The 19,392-nt window shown below is 38.4% G+C and overlaps 1 protein-coding gene across 4 annotated transcripts in view; it reads right to left on the reverse strand.

Annotated features, from left to right (window-relative positions):
• TCF12 (transcription factor 12) overlaps positions 1 to 19,392 on the reverse strand; it is a 386,352-nt gene that overhangs the window by 3,267 nt on the left and 363,693 nt on the right. For 2 of the 4 annotated variants that reach the window (XM_054716203.1, XM_054716201.1), the window contains 4 exons: positions 12,151 to 12,265; positions 11,027 to 11,189; positions 4,951 to 5,180; positions 1,849 to 2,002 (listed from right to left, as the gene is read on the reverse strand). In XM_054716203.1, coding sequence (XP_054572178.1) covers positions 1,860 to 2,002; positions 4,951 to 5,180; positions 11,027 to 11,189; positions 12,151 to 12,265 — 651 coding nt within the window. In that variant the 3' untranslated portion in view covers positions 1,849 to 1,859. Of the gene's footprint in view, positions 1 to 1,848; positions 2,003 to 4,950; positions 5,184 to 11,026; positions 11,190 to 12,150; positions 12,266 to 19,392 lie in introns of all 4 variants that reach the window. The other 2 variants (XM_054716202.1, XM_054716200.1) reach the window with 1 other exon arrangement.

The raw sequence follows: 19,392 nt of genomic DNA on the forward strand, positions 1-19,392 counted from the left end.
GGAACAAAGTGCATTTACTACATTATGTTTTTTTAAAAAAGGGATTTTTGATAAACTCTTTTTGATAGGTAGGAATCTCAAAAGTTTAATTTAAGTGGGGGAATTTCCTCATTGTAGAGATATGAAAATCATATGAGATACAGAAGCAGTAAAAAGAGCAGGAAGTAAACAGAAGGGGATAAGACAGATGTGAGGTAGGGAGAGAGTTAAAGAGAGAGAAATGGGGGAAGGAAGTAAGAGAAAATGGGTACAACAAACTCGAGAGAAACAAGAAAAATAAGACACAGGCTCTGAGATAAATATGACAGATGAACATAAAGCACTCTTTTCACAGCCTGGTGTTTATCTGGGAACTGAGCATAAGAAGTTACCTCGCATCACACTTCTTCAAAATGATCTGCTAATTTAGAAAGTCACTTTTGCATTAAGAAACAGTGGCATGTTTTTATTTTAAAACTTCAAAGTTTATTTTTGAAAACAATTTTTTTCAGGATATTCTATATTTTCCACAGAATAGGAAGCAGTGGCGTGGGTTTTAGAGGGCCTGCATGTTAACCAGCTCTTGCCTGAAGTCTCTAGGGCCTGCACAACCAGTTAGATTGCTGGATGGTTTTTGTGAGGGACATGGCTTAGAGTTTTATCCAGTGTGCTAATACTAGAATTATAATTGACACTTAAATAATTACATCAACATTCTTCCTCTTGTCCCCAAATGAAGTTTTTTGGTCTAGTTTGTTCCTAGGAAGGCTGTATGTAGAGGTGGTAGGAACCATATTTTTCAGGAAAGGGTGAGTTACTGACTAGTGTTTGTAGTTTGCAAACTATTCTATCAAATTCCAGACTTTCAGCTCAAAATGACAGCCATAAAGCTGATCAAATGAAACTGTATTTGAAATTTTTTTCCTGCTCCACACCTCCCATTCATTCATCTTTGCTTACTGCTTTTAATCTCCTGATGAAACTGGGAAAAGAACTACCCATTGCTGAAGCAGATTATAAAAATGAAGTTACCAGTTCTACTCCTAATCCATGATGATTAGCTAAAATGCTACTGTCCAAAATATTTAATTACAGTCTATATTAATTTCTGCCACCTAAACATTAACTATACAACTAAGATGATAGATAACGTAAATGCATATAGTTAAGAAAAAGGTGATTCAAATGAGCAACTTGGGCAACACCCTCACATTACTTTTGTCACTCAGTTAAAAAAAAATCACAAGGAAGTAAACTGTATTTAGTCCATGAAGAGGAAAATAAAAGAACAGTTTTTCAACAAGTATAATTCCAGAGAGAAGGGCATTCTGGTTCTAGCACATATGACACCTTTACATTCATCTGTAGATTACTGGTATAACTGATTTTTTTCTGGGAATAAAGATGCATATTACAAACTTGCATTATTGATCCAATGGAAACAAGTAGTAACTTTTTTGTATACAAATGAAGATTTCATGGCAAAGAAGAGGTGGATGGTTAACAGAAAACTGGTTGACGATACAGCTAAGTATTTCTGGTAGAGAAATGAAGAGTATAAGTGGTAGCAAAAGTATTTTTTGGAGGAAGAGTCATTGCACTATTTTCTTCTTGGACCAGAATGACATTCATGATGAACCAGAACAGAACCCAAAATTCTTTATAAACCACAGGATGCACTTTGAAGAGAGTAGTAACTGGGTATAAGATGATACTGGCTCTGTAAGTATTACTATACAACAGAAAGGTAAACTGTTGGATTCCAAATTACACGTGACCTTTAGCACAACCAGTGCCACTAGAGCATTCTGTTCAAAGGTTCTAACTTTGAGATAAATCAGGTGACCTCCTTTTCATACTCTTACTTACCTGGCTGATGTTTACATATGACCCATAGGGTTGGTAGCTTCACTAAGCCCAGGATGAGTTCCTGGTAGTGTGGTTGGCGGCTCTGCCGATACGGCAGAAACTTTTTCTTCTTCCCTTCTTTTAAGGCAGGCTGCTTTGGGGTTCAGATTCCTCTCTGAAACAGAGGAAAATAATGTTTATTATTACAATCATAAGTTATGAATCAGGAACTCTTAGGTCTTAAACTGAGCAAATTACTGTTCTTTTTCTTTCTGAGAGTTTTATCCTATGGTAATCCAAAACTGAGACATTGTTACTCAGGAATTGCTAAATCTGGAGGTCTTTTCTCTAGAGCAGTGGTTCTCAACCTTTCCAATGCCACGACCCTTTAATACAGTTCCTCATGTTGTGGTGACCCCCAACCATAAAATTATTTTCGTTGCTACTTCATAACTGTAATTTTGCTACTGTTATGAATTGTAGACCATCGGAAAACACAGATATTTACATTACAATTCATAACAGTAGCAAAATTACAGTTATGAATCGTAGACCATCGGAAAACACAGATATTTACATTACAATTCATAACAGTAGCAAAATTACAGTTATGAAGTAGCAACGAAAATAATTTTATGGTTGGGGGTCACCACAACATGAGGAACTGTATTAAAGGGTCGCGGCATTGGAAAGGTTGAGAACCACTGCTCTAGAGCATTTTGTTTCTCTAGAAAAGAACTCTCCAATTTTTTGAAGATGGGGTTAATATATGTGGCTGCCAGCATTAGGGAAGCAAAGCGGGACACAGGGCTGAGGGGTTCACTTTTGAATTTCATGCCTCTCAGATCCTCTGCTTTTCCTGGTGATCCATATTTGCAGCCTTTCTGATTTCATTTTCCCCCTAGAAAATACCCTTTCTGTCTTTTATGGGGGAAGAGAAGAGAGGGCAGAAGCAATATGAAGTGGAGAAGAGACTTAGGGATCCAACTTTTCCATAGAAGAACTTCAATCAGTTTTTCTGCTTCAGGCCTGATGCTGTTGCAATAATCAGCACCTCCAAAGTGCAGAGCCGGTCAGGAAAAGGGGCTCTGTGTGGCACCCTGCTCTGCTTTTTGCTGGTTTTCCTCCAGGCTCCCCTTCATTTCTTCTCTCTAAATAAGTCAGTTACCACTGTTCTACTTTCTTTCCATCTTATATAATACAGTTTTTGCTATCTCAGCTGCTCTTTTATCTCCCATCTGTCCTTGTGAGTTAATTCCATTTTTATTCATTTCAGTGGGATTTTAGTAAGGAGTAGAGTATTACCAATGAATATGCTAAGACTACCATGTTTGACCATCTTGTTGCAACTTAATTAAAATCTACTAGGTTACGGTCTGGAAATTTGTTTAGGAAAAGGAAAAGCCTCCGGAGATTCTGCGACCAATCAGATTTGGGAAACGTCCTAGTTTACTCATCTTTAAGCTCTCTAAGAGACCAGGAAACTAAAATCGTAATAGTTCTATCAAGTCTAAATTATCACTGGAAGAGAAGTGAGCTGATGCACTGCCCTGTGAAAGAGTTTGATGAGGAAGTACTTGACCTGTAATTCAACCTTTAGTAAAAGCTGAGAGTACAAACATGACAGTAATATGTGAAATCTGCTGAGGATTAGCAAACTTGTAGTCATAATAAGGTAAAGGCTTAAGTCAGCAATGGTAGGGACCAGACAGGATTTAATATGTGGGGCACCAAGGCACAAAGAGTGCTCTGGCAAAATCTGAGGCTTGGAGGGAAAGCCACTTTTCCTGCTGTTCTCCAGATGCACTGGGCCTGGGTCTGGCTGCCCTCCTCGTAGAACACTTGTACAGGGATGACAGGTTGTACATAGCTACTTATAGTCTTGGAGCAGCCTCCCAAACTACAGGGGAGCCCAGAGTCCAGACGATGTCCAGGGGATGCCCAAACTAGACATGTAAACAAAATCAACACCTTTGTAGAAACTGATGGGAAGTGGATAAATTACTGCTGCATGTTTTTCTGAAAGTGTGTTCTAGTTCTCTAACTCTGCTTTCCCTACTAAAGAGAGTATTCTTCCTGTAATCAGTGCAGGGAGTTTTATGGTTATAGTTGTCAAGCATCTGTCTACTCCTATTTCTTTTTTCTTTTCCAACTTCCTTCACATGAAATATTACACAAACATCCAATAAATAAGACAGACAGAATTTCTCTCAATGAAGAGAAAGGCAGAGTCTGAAACCCAAGGTTACATCTATAAATTCTTGAAAAAAGGCTTAGGATGAGGTATTCATAACTTTGGATAAAAAGATATACAAGTAATATGCAAAAAAACAAGAACAATAGTAGAACCTCTCAAGGGTTTGTGTTAATTGATAATTCAGGGTCTAGCACATAGCTGAATGGGACAGAGTAATAAATGCTTTTCAAAAAATGAAGTTTCAAAGCATTTTCAAGATTCCATCAAACTTCTTGAGAAGTTGAACAGCTGGGGGAGCTGTCTGAGTCAGTAGTGGATGAGCCTAATAATTACACTTTTGCTCTTAGGGACATTCAGGCATGCCAGTGCATACCAGCCCAAGAAGTTCATGGCATTCCTGATCAGGGATCAACAAAGAAGTCCTGATACCCTATTGACATGGGTATAGAGGACATCCATATGAGGCCCAGCCAGGAGGGGCCATGACCAGGCATGCTATTAAACAGCATGGCCTAGTAGATGCCCCCAGGGTAAAGCAGGCAAGGAACTGAGTGCAGAGAAGTAGGAAAGACAGAAGGAGCAGGAGGACAGGTCTAGGCAGGTAAATTCAACAGTGTTGAACACCAGAATCAACAAGACAAAGAGGCATAAAGGATAATGCTGAACAGCAGAAGGAGGTTGGCTGTTCTGCATTGTTACACAGGATTACTCTTTGTTGGTTTGTGTGAAGCACTGAGCCTATAGATATTGACCAATACAGTGAGACAGAAGTGAGAGAACTACAAAGAAAATTTGATCCAGATGATACAGTGGCAGAAGTACTAATTGAATTTGCAAACAATATGCCTAGGAGAAGAGTGAGTGAAAACAGAAATGTCTGCCCACCTGAGGCAGAACAGTTATGTATCTTTGCTGAACCTACGTACCTCTGACTTGCTGTTCAAGACTAAGGATGACTGCCACAGCCTGATGAAGAATAAGGAGTTTTGTTTGGGGTTTTTCACTCTTTAAATGAAGTTGACACATTCGACCAAGCTCTTTGAATGCCTCGTTGATATCCCGTACACGCAAGCGCTCCCTGGCATTGTTAGCCATCCGCCTTTCCTTCTCCCTTTCTATCTTCTGTTCTGGGTTCAAATCCTCATCTTCATTAGTACTGCTAGAAAACAAAGGAACAACAATGCCTATTAGATTCCCTATAAAGCATAGATATGTTTACTGAATGAAATTATAAAGTATAAAGATGCCAAAAAAATTACCTATAAATTTTACCAAACAGTAGTAATAGTTACATTTCACATGAATGTCTATTTCTTTCCGTTTTTTCTTCAAATGCAATTCAAATGATACCACAAACAGGGTAGGCAAAAGTAGGTTTATAGTTGTGAATATGTAAAACAGAGATTCTTGTATTATCATTGTTATTTATTAACTAGAGACCCAGTGCACAAAATTCATGCACGGGGGCGGGGGGTGTGTCCCTCAGCCCGGCCTGCACCTTCTCCAATCCGGGACCCCTTGGGGGATGTTCAATTGCCTCTCACAATCTGGGACTGCTGGCTCTTAACCACTCGCCTGCCTGCCTGGCCTGATCACCCCTAACCACCTCTGCCTGCCTGCCAGATCGCTCCTAACTGCTCCCCTGCTGGTCTGATTGCCCCTAACCGCCTCTGCCTTGCCCCACACCCAGGACCTGGGCTTCCCTCCCTCTGGCTGGCCGCAGGCACCCAAGACCCGGGCTAGCTTCGCCCGGGCTGGCCGCAGCCGCAGGGGACCGCGGGGTGGGTGGCTTGTCCCTCTCCCAGGCCGCAGCCTGGCTGGTCCCCATTCCTCTCTCATGAGCTCATTTGTGCCTGGCTGGTCCCCATTCCTCTCTACCCAGTGTTGAGTGTCTGAGCCATTACAGTGTGATGGCATGAGGGCATGATGACTATTTGCATATTAGCTCTTCCTATCTAATAAAAGAGTAATATGCAAATTGACCATCACTCCAACACACAAGATGGCTGCCCCATGTGGTCAAAGATGGCCACCCCCATGTGGTCAAAGATAGCCGCCACAAGATGGCCAGCAGGGGAGGGCAGTTGTGGGTGATCAGGCCAGCAGGGAAGGGCAGTTGGGAGGGACCAGGCCTGCAAGGGAGGGCAGTTGGGAGCGATCAGGCCTGCAGGGGAGGGCAGTTGGGGGTGACCAGGCCTGCAGGGGAGGGAAGTTAGGGGCGACCAGGCTGGCAGGGGAGGGCAGTTAGGGGTGACCAGGCTGGCAGGGGAGGGCAGTTAGGGGTGACCAGGCTGGCAGGGGAGGGCAGTTAGGGGTGACCAGGCTGGCAGGGGAGGGCAGTTAGGGGCAATCGGGCCAGCAGGGGAGCAGTTAGGCATTGATCAGGCTGGCAGGGGAGTGGTTAGGGGGTGATCAGGCTGACAGGCAGGCGAGCAATTGGGAGCCAGCAGTCCTGGATTGTGAGAGGGATTCCAGGTTGGAGAGGGTGCAGGCTGGGCTGAGGGACATCCCCCGCTGCCCCAAGCATGAATTTTGTGCACCAGGCCTCTAGTTATTATATAGGATTACATAGGATGATTGTATTATTCTCTATACAGACAACTGTAAACCTATTTTGCCCCACGCTATACATTAAAAAATGCATTTCCATTGCATAGTACAGCATGAAGACTTCTCCATGCTAGTGAAACTCTTCATAAATATAATTTGAATGACTACATAATATTCTAGGCACTCTGCCACTCAAAATGTGGTCAGCAGCATGAGCATTACTAGAGCTTGTTAAAAACATAGAAATCTGCATTTTAACAAAATCCCAAGTTGATTTATATGTACTTTAAAATTTGGGAAGCACTGTCCTGGTACACTAGTGCATTAATTTGTATAACCTATACTCTTAAATATATGCTGGCAGTCATCTGGTAAACAGGAAAAAGCTTGAAGCATAGAGTGCGAGAAGTATCTCAGAAAATCACTATTTTTTATTCCAGAGAGAAATATCATCAGTAGTGATAATTAAAAATATGGGTGAACTGGCCCTGGCTGGGTGGCTCAGTAGGTTGAAGCATCAGTCCAATTCCTAGTCAGGGCACATACAGGAGGCAACTGATCAATGTTTCTCTCTCACATCAGTAAACATATTCTCAGGTGAGGATACAAAAATTTTAAAAACATGGGGAACTGAAACAATATTTTTGAAGGACAAACTGGCAAAATAAAAATCCAAAGCCTTAAAATATTCATTACCTCTTAATCACTAATTCTAACTTTAGAAATTCATTCTATGGATATTATTAGAGAGGTACATATAAATTTATGTAAAGAAAGTTGATCACAGCCGAAACTGGTTTGGCTCAGTGGATAGAGCGTTGGCCTGCGGACTCAAGGGTCCCAGGTTCGATTCCGGTCAAGGGCATGTACCTTGGTTGCGGGCACATCCCCGGTAGGGGGTGTGCAGGAGGCAGCTGATTGATGTTTCTCTCTCATCGATGTTTCTAACTCTCTATCCCTCTCTCTTCCTCTCTGTAAAAAATCAATAAAATATATTTAAAAAAATAAAAAAATAAATAAATAAAAAGAAAGTTGATCACAGAACTATTACATTAGTGACACACTGGAGGCCAATAATAGGAGGTGGGTTGGATAAATCCTGTACATCCAGACAGTGGCCTACTATGCATCCTCTAAAAAAAAAAAATCAAGCTGCAGATTCATTCAGTAAGAGCTGCCAGACACAGAAGACTACATTCTGTATGAGTTTATTTACATGAACTTCCAAGAAAAAACTATGGTAATGGAAAGCAGATCAGTGGTTGTTAGGGGATGGGAGAGGGTGCTGATTACAAAGGGGCATGTGGAAACTGTTGGGGGTGGTAGAAATATTCTTCCATTTTGCAGGAAACACTTAGGAATAGATGAAAAAGTTAAAAATACTCTGTTAAATGAAAAAAAGTTGACATTATAAAAATTATTTCCAGTTTAATTCAAATTTAAACTATGTTTATGGAAAAAGAGATATTCCTTGAAAAGTAGACAGTAGTTGACTCTGGGTGGTAGAGTTTCTTGTGATATTTTTGTACACTGTTCTGTATTTTCCAAATTTATGTAATAAAAATGCATTAAGATATCAGAAAAAACATGTGAGGGAGATGCTTTGGAATAAATTCTAGAAAATTCTACTTATATTTCAGAAATAAATTATTGAGCAGAGACTCTCAGATCTTTAAAATGATGTGCACAAAAAACAGATGTTTCCCCCTATTTTCTAATATGCTGAGTACTGTAATAAAGAAGTACACAATAGATTCCTACACGCTAATTGTCAAGAATTACATAAAAGTATTCTTCTTTTAATAGAAAATCACTAGCTCTTAGACTGCAAAGGGACCTTGACAGATCATCTACCCCAAAGATTTCCAAATGTGGCCATTTATCAGAATCTTTAGGAACACTTAAAAAAATAGGTCCACTACCACATACTGATTTAGTGAGCTTTTACTTCTAAAATGTTTCTGGAGCCTGTGCAGCAGGATTGAAAACCACTGCAAGATCCATAGAAATCAGTTATCTCCCTAGGATCACAAAGCCAATTAGTGGCAGTGTGACGACAAGAACCCAGGTCAGTGCTCAATGGAAGCAAACCTATACCACATGCCTAGCATTACCATCATCATAACAGTAACTCTAGTATATTTAACGAGTGTTTACTGCATGTGAAACAGTGTGTAAAGAGCTTTATGTGCATCATTTTCAGTTTATTCTCACAAGGATTCTAGCTCAGAGAGCTTTAATGACTTGCCCAAGGTTACTTGGCAAGTATATGATGGAGCCATGAGGAAAACCCAGGCTAGCCTTACTTTGTGCGAAGGACATACTGTTAATCTATTAACTATTGTTAATTACTAAGTATTGTTATTATTAACCTATTATACTGCCTCTCAATTTCTGATGACCTATAACTGGGTTCAGTAAACTATGACCCAGCAGCTGGCTATTTATTTTTGTAAATAAAATTTTATTGGAAGAGCCAGCCCATTTGTTGATGTATTGTCTATAGCTGCTCTTCTGCTACAATGGCAGAGTTGAGTAGTTGCGACAGAGACCATATGGCCCACAAAGCTGAACATATTGATTTATCTGGCCATTTACACAGAAAATTTGCAAACCTCTGATCTATAAGATGAGAAGATGAAACATGTAATTTTTCCCCTTAAAATTCTATTTGAATAATAAAACTGTGGAAGAATTAAGATGCCTCAAAGGACTGGTCTATAGATTCCATGATCCAGTCTTCACTTCTTCATGCCTCTACACAAGTGAGTACAATGCATATTAAAATAATAGCATTAGTATCTTAAGATTTAATTTTTCCTAAGAAAAATGTTAAAGTGTTGAAAACAGTGAGAATGTCAAAGGCAAAAGGACACCTTTTTAAGTATGTGAATAGAGGAAGGATCATGCTGGCTTTTTATATCTATCACACTTACTGTAATCTCCTTTGTGCCATAATTTAATACAAAGAACAATGTTAATAATAGATATATATGTGATATATACATATTGATAAGTGAATATATACCAAGAAATAGGATGGGCTACAAATATACCAAGTCATCTAGTTTTAATATATAACTATAAAAAAAATCTGAGGGAAGAATCTGGAAATCATTTGAAACTAATATTATGTGTCAATATCCATACTTCAAAGCAGGGTCAAGTCAAATTTCTGGAAAATCTTCCTCAACATCAGCCCATTTAGAATACTTCCTTCTCCATACTCTTCCAAATCAATGTTTAAACCAGGAGTTGGAAAACTTTTTCTATAAAAAGCCAGTTAGTAAATATTTTCAGCTTTGTGGGCCATCACTTTCTTTTGCCAATGACTCAAAACTGCTATTACTTCAATGCAAAAGCAACCACAGACAATCCTATATAATAAAAGGCTAATATGCAAATCGACCGAACAGCAGAATGACTGGTCAATATGACACGCACTGACCTCCTGGTGATCCCATAGGGGGAGTGCCGCTCAGCTAGAGGCCAGGCTCACAGCTGGCGAGTGCAGCGGCGGTGGCAGGAGCCTCTCCCACCTCCGCGGCAGCGCTAAGGATGTCCGCTAAGGATGGCCTGGGGAGCGGGCCTAAACCGTCAGTCAGACATCCCCCAAGGGCTCCCGAAGGAACCCCCCCCCCCCTGAGTGCACGAATTTCGTGCACTCGGCCTCTAGTATATAAATAAATAAGGTTTGAAAGTGTTCTAATAAAACTTTTTTTGTAAAAACAGGCAGCCCTGGCAGGTGTGGCTTGGTTGGTTGGAGTGTCATCCTGTACAACAAAGGGTGGTGGGTTCGACTCCTGGTCAGGGCCCTGCCCAGGCTGTGGATTCGATTCCCGGATTGGGGTGTATGTGAAAGGCAACAGATCAATGTTTTTCTATCTCTATCAAATAAATTAAAAATACCAAAAGCATATCCTTGAGTAGGGACTGGAAAAAAACAAAACACATTCTGTAAAAGAATAAAAAATAAAAATAGGCAGTGGGCTGGATTTGGTCCATGGGCTATAATTTGCCAACTCTTGGCTTTAAATCATACAACAGTCTTACCATATATTTAGCCTTATATTAGTATGTTCAGATATTTATTGATTAACTGCATCTAAATGTATATACTGCACAATTTAATTTGTTTTAGCTATTTTGTCCTCTAATTGTCTTACAGACTACAGACTTCCCTTACAAGCACTGTGGGGAGAAATGTAATTCTTTTTTTTATATGTAGACCCTAATATAGTGTGGAATAATAGAAAACATAATTTTTGAGTCAGCTTTGTATGGTTTCCTTCTAGTGGTGCTGTAAGAATTAAATGAGATAACATACATAAAGTCCCAACATAGCAGTTAGAACACAGCTGACACTTAATAAATGCATAATACCCTTCAATTTCCCAATACTTTCACCCATGGCAAATGAGTGAAATTTAACACCTGAGTGTTAATAAATACCTTGTTCTGCCTCTAGATGAAACCTTGATATCTTTTTGGGAGGATTCATCATCTGATTTCATGTCATCTGATGAAGGAGGTTCATGAAGGTTTTCATCTTTCTCTTTGTTTTCAGTCTTGATTTCTGCTGGAACAACAGTTCCAGACTGACTTTGCAAGCCACCTAACAAAGAGTCAAAGAAACAAAATAAACATCCAGACGCATGAATGAGAACTAAGTCAGTAAAACACTATTGAGATGGTAAATACTCTGTTATTAGAGGGCTATGAGGGAAATCTGAAGATGTAGGGAAGTATACTATTTACAGCTGGGAAGAGCATGTCCACAAGTCTTAAAACACTTTTTTAAAGCATCTGTGTTTAGAAGAACAAGCCTGGCCTTGATGGTCCGTATAATGGTAACTTTTAGGCACTATTTAACAAATGAACAAGGTTATGATAAACTTGATGGAGTTTTAGACACTGATGACTTCTAAGATTCTGCCAAGGAATAGGAAGTAAGTTTAACACTTTCTTGGATAAACACAATAAAATAGGTGTCATGGTTAAATATAACCGTGAGAACTTTACTTTGGTATCCTTAACCTTTTGCACTCGGATGTCGAGTGTGACTTGACACGGTTAGCATTAGAATAAAGGAATCGAGAAAAAAGCGAGTGCAAAGGGTTAATATTAGCTATATATTTGTACTTATTTATAAGCTCTATTATAACATTTACCAGTTTGCTTTTTAACAGAGCTATTTCTACAACTGAACTGTTTCTGAACAACAGCTCCTATCATTCAGAGCTCTCTACATACTCAGACATATCTTTCCCAGTGCCTCTAGGGACCATGAAGACTCAGTCATGAGGGGAAGTGATTAAAGAAGACAGACACGACAGAAGCAAGAGCAGATAAGAAAATGACAGGTTAAAAACTGAAGAACACTTTGCATGTGGTTCTATCCATAAGTTCTATAATTTACCCAGCCAAATGGGCCGAATGGAACCTTCAGTAGCACTACTGTTTGGAATTTTCCCACTTAAGGTGACTTTTGAGTCACAGATATGAATCCGCCTGTGAGAAAGGTGACTGCTCCAAATGCAATCTCTGTCTGTATTATTACGAAAAACCAACAATACCTCTATAATTTTCTTGTGTTTTATGGTTCAAATCTGTGCTTGAAGCAGTGACTGTACTAGACAGGACTGAATGATTGCCATTGAGACTGACAGAGTCTTCTCGATGAGTTCCAACCTAAAGTTAAAAAAAGAAGTCAAGACAGTTCAGGGGCAATAATTGTTTAAATTCTTTCAGTGGGTTTATTAGGGAAAACAATAGGACTCATCTGAATTTAGCAACTTTTCTTCTCTCTCTCTCTCTTTTTTTTTTTTAGCAACTTTTCTTGAATGCCACTTTTCTGGATTTTGGATTTCAAATGACTTGATAGTCTAAATTTATTTTAAAAAGTTTCATTAAAAAATTGCAACCTCTAAATTTAACATCCCACAGGATTATAGCAAATGAGCTAATAGAGACAGAGTACTCTGGAAGCCATTAAGCACTACACATAATCAGACCTGTCAATAATCCTCTCTAAACTGATCTGAAAACCTTATCCAAATGCTATCTAAATACTGGGTGGAGCAAAGGTAGGCTTATAGTTGTTAGCATGCAAAACACAGTTTATTCTTGTTTATTTATTAACTAGAGGCCTGGTGCACAAATTCATGCACCAGTAGGGTTCCTTGGCCTGGCCTGTGGGATTGGGCTGAAACCTGCTCTCTGACATCCCCCGAGTGGTCCTGGATTGCAAGAGGGTGCAGGACAGGCCGAGGGACCCTACCGGTGCATGATCGGGGCCGGGAAGGGACGTGGGAGGTTGGCCAGCTGGGGTGGGACTGTGGGAGGGCTCCAGGGCATGTCTGGCCCATCTTGCTCAGTCCCAATCAGCCGGACCCCAGCAGCAAGCTAACCTACCAGTCGGAGCATCTGCCCTCTGGTGGTCAGTGCACGTCATAGTGACTGGTCAATGGGTCAACTGTCTGCCCCTTGGTGGTCAGTGCACGTCATAGTGAGCAGTTGAACGGCCTTAGCATATCATTAGCATATTACGCTTTGATCGGCTGAACGGCCAACTAGACACTTAGCATATTAGGCTTTTATTATATAGGATTATTGTATTATTTTCCACATGAACAACTGTAAACCTACATTGCCTCACCCTGTAAAGTGTGCATGAATTTGCATTTAAGAAAATATTGCTAGATTCCAAGTAATAATAATATTTATTTTTACTCTGGCATGCCCTTTCCTCACACAAACAGATAGTGTCTTGTTTTTTCTTTGTCTAAACACCTGGCCTCAAACATTTTTAAAGAGCAAAAGACAATATAAAAATGCCATATGTTTTTATTCCCTGTTTTATCCAAATTTATACAAGTCACAATTAACCTGAAATGGGAAGTTAAGGCATGCAAACACCACCAAATGTTTGGCTATTGCAGTATTTTGAGAAAAACGGGTTATAAAAGAAGCTTTATTAGAACAGTAGCAGACATGTCAATTAGAAGATTAAACCTTTAATTAAAGAGGTTTATTGCCTGGGGTTATATATGAGAACCACTGTTTTCAATAAATCCTTCAATCCCAGTAAATTGCCGAACTCTGAATTCCTTGAGTAATAAAATATAGCTTTATATCTTTAACTAGTAGCCCTGCGCACGAATCCGTGCGCCAGTAGCTCTCTGCAGGGCCTGGCCACTCCGAGCCCGCTGCCCAGAGGCTCTCCGTGGCCCAGAGGCCCATCTGTGGCCAGGTGTGAAACGCTTGCCTCATTGCCGGGGTGACAAAGCAAGTGTTCTGCACCCCAGCCTGGCCAGAGGCCCATCTGCGGCTGGGCATGGAACGCTTGCCTTGTCGCTGCGGCAACAAAGCAAGCATTCCGCCAGGCCGTTCACACTGCCCGCTCTCAGCGGCCGCCACCCTGGGACTGGGGGACTCTGGCGGGGCTGAGAGGACTGGGCACCGCCATCTAGTGGCTATGGGTGCTGCCATCTTTGTGACGGAGTGATGGTTAATTTGCATATTACCCTTTTATTAGATAGGATGACTTAGTGTGGATTTATACCCTAAGAGGTATAAATATATCCCTTTGCTTTCTTATGAGCTAAACAAAAGAAACCAAAGCAAAGTTTTAGGCAATGCAGACCACTTGGTAGTGGACCTAACTATATCAGGTCTTCCACCACTCTTTTAAAGAAATGCCTGTCCTCTATCTACATCCTTATTCTTATCTTTAATGTTGTTTTAAAAAACCCATTTAATGTATTTCACACTACTTTTAAAATTACTTGAAGATTAGTCATTGCTGAGGATTAGTTGTGTCACTACTCCCTTAGGTGATCAAGCATGACTCTATCCTTTTTCTAAACCACACAATTTCATCATGCATTAGAACAATAAAATCTTAAAGTTGGGAAGGGACAACAGAAACTACTTTTATCCCCTTCCAAAATCTTCCCCAAGCCTTTAGATGCCCCCCCGCCCCCCAAAAAAAACACACCTGAGAAAAATCTGAATAACTAAACCTAACAACCAGTGAAAAAGAGGGTTGTGAAAATTATATTCAAGAGAGAAAAATTACTCTCAAAATATTTCATGATATTCTGTCTCTAGGGTGTTTATTCTTATGCTTTTTATTCTTATGCTTTCTTGCTAGCTATGCACTAACTGCTCAATGATCTAAGAGGAAGGTCAGTTCAAAAATCCCATTTTATAAAAATAGCTATGGTATAAATACAATATATAACAGCATATTCTTTGGGACTTTAAAGCCTATTCTAAAGATAAAATATCACTAAAACAATTTTGAATGGCAGAAGAAATCATTTCAGGATAAAGTAAAAGCTAAGATTTCTGTATTTGTTTTTATAATAATCTTAAAACAAAACTTTCTGTGAACTTTGGTAATATGTGCTAATTCTGCTCTTACCTTAGTATTCTGAGCTATCATGCCAAGTACTTTAAAATAACCATTAAAAATTAAAAAATTTAAACATGTAAATTTACTACATGGGAAATTCATTTTATAGCTCTGTAAGACAGTAATGACTGGACAGTAACAAACTAAATTTTCACTTATTTGAGTGATGATGCATCTGCTAAATTATTATTTCTTTTTATTTAATTATGATAATAATTATTTGATTTTCTGAATCTCTACTAATAAAATGTTCTATCACCTCCTTTCTGATGAAAGGTTTGGCCGACAAAGGATCAGTATCTAAACAATAAATCTTAGTGAATTTGCTTTTCCCTGAAGGAAAACCAGAAAGGTTGCTTGATTTGTTTTGGGATATAAATGCCAGCAAATATTTTTGTCTCTATGGAGTACTATAAACTATTTTCTCACACCAATCTACATCATTGGCTTCCAAAAGAAAAAAAAAAATCAAAGCTTTAAAAATTGGCCTCAGACTAGCAAAACACTTGAAGTCTGCAGTTTTTCATGTTAATGAAGTTAGCAGGAACTTTTTCTTTGTAACTTGATTCCCCTTACAAATGGCCCTCATATATTTTCTGGAGAATTTGACTTTTACAGTTCTTATAGTTCTCTTTAACCCTTGCTCACCTTGGCTCCCATATCCTCTCTTTAATCTGCAGTTACCCATTCATATGGCTCTGTCTACACACATACAACAGGTGTATAAACAGTTCTTTGTCTGGCCCAGAGCTGTGAGGCCAGCCAGATAGGACCCTGTTTAATTGTTCATCTCGTTAGCATACAGCTGACAGACTGCTTCTAGGGAGAGTAGCAGGGGAAGGCAAACCCTTAGGCCTGCTATGCTCAAAATTTCAATTATTATGAAGAGCTCCATGTCAGAATAAAAGGCCCATCCCATTAAATAACATCCTCCTGAATTCTGAATCTTCACAATCTGCCTGGCCTTACTTTGGTGGAAGCACCCTTCAAGAAACCTGTTTTCATTTCATTTGGCCAAAGGCTTTAGCACCCATGATGGAAAAAAAATGTTAAATCTAATTAGTTGATGAATAAGGGGTCTTGTGAATTAAGGAACAGACTGAAAGAGAACTCAGTATGAATGAATTCCCCTCTGATTCTGAATTCTATTATAATGATTTGTACTGTTCACTGAACACTAATGATTTAAATTAATCAGTACTAATCTACAGACTGATGAAAGGATCTTTATGTATTGTATACATTTTGTTTTACTTAAAGAGGGGATTTATGCTAGAAATAGCAGAATTCCATTTGTTATGGTTCCTTTTAATGATATTTCCGTAATATAGAACCTGTATGATTTTTAAACTTTTAAGAAATGCTGCCATTTTGAACAATTTTAAATTTAAAAACTGTATCAAAATCCTTAAACACTTTAATGTGGTTTTAATAAAAATAAATTTTTAAAAAATTGCCCATTTGAGAAAAAATAGGTTAGAACAAGTAAAATACAGTTAAAAATAAACTCCTTCCATTCAGTTGAAACCTAGGCAAACAATTCTTACAGTATACAAATTTATACCAATTAGACTAAATACTATTTATATATAAAGTTAAAATGACTCCAAATTTATTTTGATAAGTGAGAAAAATGCTAATTTTAAACAAAATATCTTATTTGCCTTAGTCTTTAACAACTTAATCTTAAGTATCTTAGAATTTAGAAAAAACAGTCTCTCTAACTGCTTTAGGATTTGAAAAACAGACATGATTTATATTTTTAAATCATATAAAGTAGCTTTAAATTTCATGAGTTAATGTTATTTTTCTGTTCTCAGAAAACAAATACCACAGATCTCCAACCACAGCTTAAACAACAAACCCAAAGCAATTTAAAAAAAAAGAAAAATACCACAGATCTCTCCAACTGCAGCTTAAACAACAAAAACCCCAAGCAATAAGAAAAAAAGAAAAAGAAAAAAAAGAAAAAAAAAAGGAAAGAAAAAAAAAAAGAAATGCTTGGATTAAATTTCCCCATGAAAAATCAAAAGACCTCATAGATGGATTTTTATCTAATGTCATAAATAAGAAACTTTTTAAGATTTGCACCAAGCTTCCATTAATACAAAAAGCTCCTAATCTAACTTAGTTTGAAGTTGAAATCATTGAGGAATAACTGAGTACTTTGTGTGAAAGATAAAATGCTGTAATGGATCTATCTCAATGGGCCTCAGTATTTTAGATATTACAGCCATAAACAGATGTGATGTACAATAACTTTATATTATGGAAACCTCTTTGTAATGCCCAAATGAAATTAATGATTCTACTCCTTTTTAGTTTTCTACTTAATACAAGCATTGTTTTCTGTCAGTAGTTTATTCCAAGAGTTTATTCTTATACTACATAAATAGGAGCAAAACTAAAGTCCAATGCTGACATTTTAATAGTTCTAAAAACCCTGATTTTGTGCCTTAAAAGATATATCAATCACATCCCAATAAGAGTGCCTGAAGAAAAGTCTTAAGTTTTATACTTGCATTAAACAAATATGGAGAAGTAATAAAAAATACATAAAGGGAATAGAAAATTAAGTAAATGAAAATGTTAACCCCATTAAAAAAATAAGAGCAAATATTAAAACTATGCCAGGCTGGTTACTCTAAATATATCCTTTTTTTTTAAGTTTCTTTTTCCAATATAATAATCTTTCAGGAAATTCAATTTTGTGTGTATATTAGATAGCCAAAGTATGTTAAAAAGCTGTCTGTAGTTGAAACCTCACTTAATTCTCAACTTTGATATAATCAAGTCTATTCAGTGAAAAGAAACAACAGTCAAAATGAAGTCTTTTGACATTGAGTCCTATTAATATATATTGTTGTCAGATGGTAGTCTTCTTATCTCCTTGGTATGAAATATAAAAATCTTTTTCTGGAACAACTGAAAAAAGCAGACAATTATATCTTCTGTAAGATGGATAATAGTTTGGTGAAGGCCAAGGGAGGGGGAGGCTGGGATGGGTGGAGATGGGCAAAGCGGGGTAAAAAGGGGGACACCTGCAATGATGTCAACATTAAACAATTATTTTTATTAAAAAAATACAGTAAGACTGATCTACAAATCAATACTATCAGCTGTGGATTGACCTTACTGACACAACCTTGTTATAACTAAAGACAATGTAAAGAAAGGGTCTCAGCAACAAGGCTATGTTCTTGACCAAGGACACTATTCTGGTTGACCCATCCATGTAGTTCTAACATCACAAGTAATCTTTTTTTTACATTTTTAATTTTATTTTAGTCTGTGAGAGAGAAACATGGTTGGTAGCCTTCTGCACATGACCTGACGGAGCATTGAACGCAAAACCCAAGTATGTGCCCTGAGAATCAAACCCGCAACCTTTAGTGTATGGGATGACACTCCAACCAATTGAGCCACCCAGCCAAGGCTACACCACAAGTAATCTTGATAGCATTGCAGGCTGGGAACTGAGCTCCCTCTACCACATTTATCCTGCCATAAACTCTTATTCTTCCATTCCCAGTACATGCTGGCTCACCTCAAATATTCTGCTTCAATACAACTCCCAAACTACTCATTAAAACAATATAAGCAGCCTGGTGAGTATTACTCAGTGGTTGAATGTCGACCTATGAATCAGGAAGTCGCCAGTTCGATTCCTGGTCAGGGCACATGTCCAGGTTGTGGCTTCAGTCCCTGGTAAAGGCATGTATAGGACGCAACCAATCGATGTTTCTTTCTCACATCGATGTTTCTCTCTCCCTCTCTCCCTCTCTCTCTGCCTCCCTCCCTCCCTCTCCCTCCCTCCATCTCCAAAGTCAATAAAGACATGTTAAAAAATAAAACAATATAAGCAAAAAGTTTCAGGCTCAAAAAAAAAAAAAAAAAAAAAAAGCTTGCTAACCCTCGTTTCCTGCACTGGGAAGATAATTTATGTTCTACATTGGGTATTGGGAAGGTATGGCCAGTTGACCAAGTCTTGACTGCTTTTTTTTTTTTTTAATAAATAAAGGAACGCTTCTTTGTAAATAAAGTTTTACTGAAACACAGCCACACCCATTTGTTTTCATAATATCTATGTCTTCACTTTCACGTTACAAAGTCAGAGTTAAGTAGCTGTGACAGATCATATAGCTTACAAAACTGAAAATATTTACTATCTTATAGGGAAAGTATTCTGACCTTCTTCTAAATTCTAGGAAAAAAGCAATATCATATTTAAAACCTGCAATTAGGATGGTGATTTACAATAAATGCCCATTAGGACAAAATCCATTACAACAAAAATATTATCTGAATGTTCTGTGGAATTACTGAAGTAGTATTTATGCTTATTAGAATAACTAGAGGCCCAGTGCACAAAATTCGTGCACGGAGGGGGGTTGTCCCT

This window comes from Eptesicus fuscus, chromosome 5 (genome assembly GCF_027574615.1).
Source record: "Eptesicus fuscus isolate TK198812 chromosome 5, DD_ASM_mEF_20220401, whole genome shotgun sequence".
Classification (NCBI taxonomy): Eukaryota; Metazoa; Chordata; class Mammalia; order Chiroptera; family Vespertilionidae; genus Eptesicus; species Eptesicus fuscus.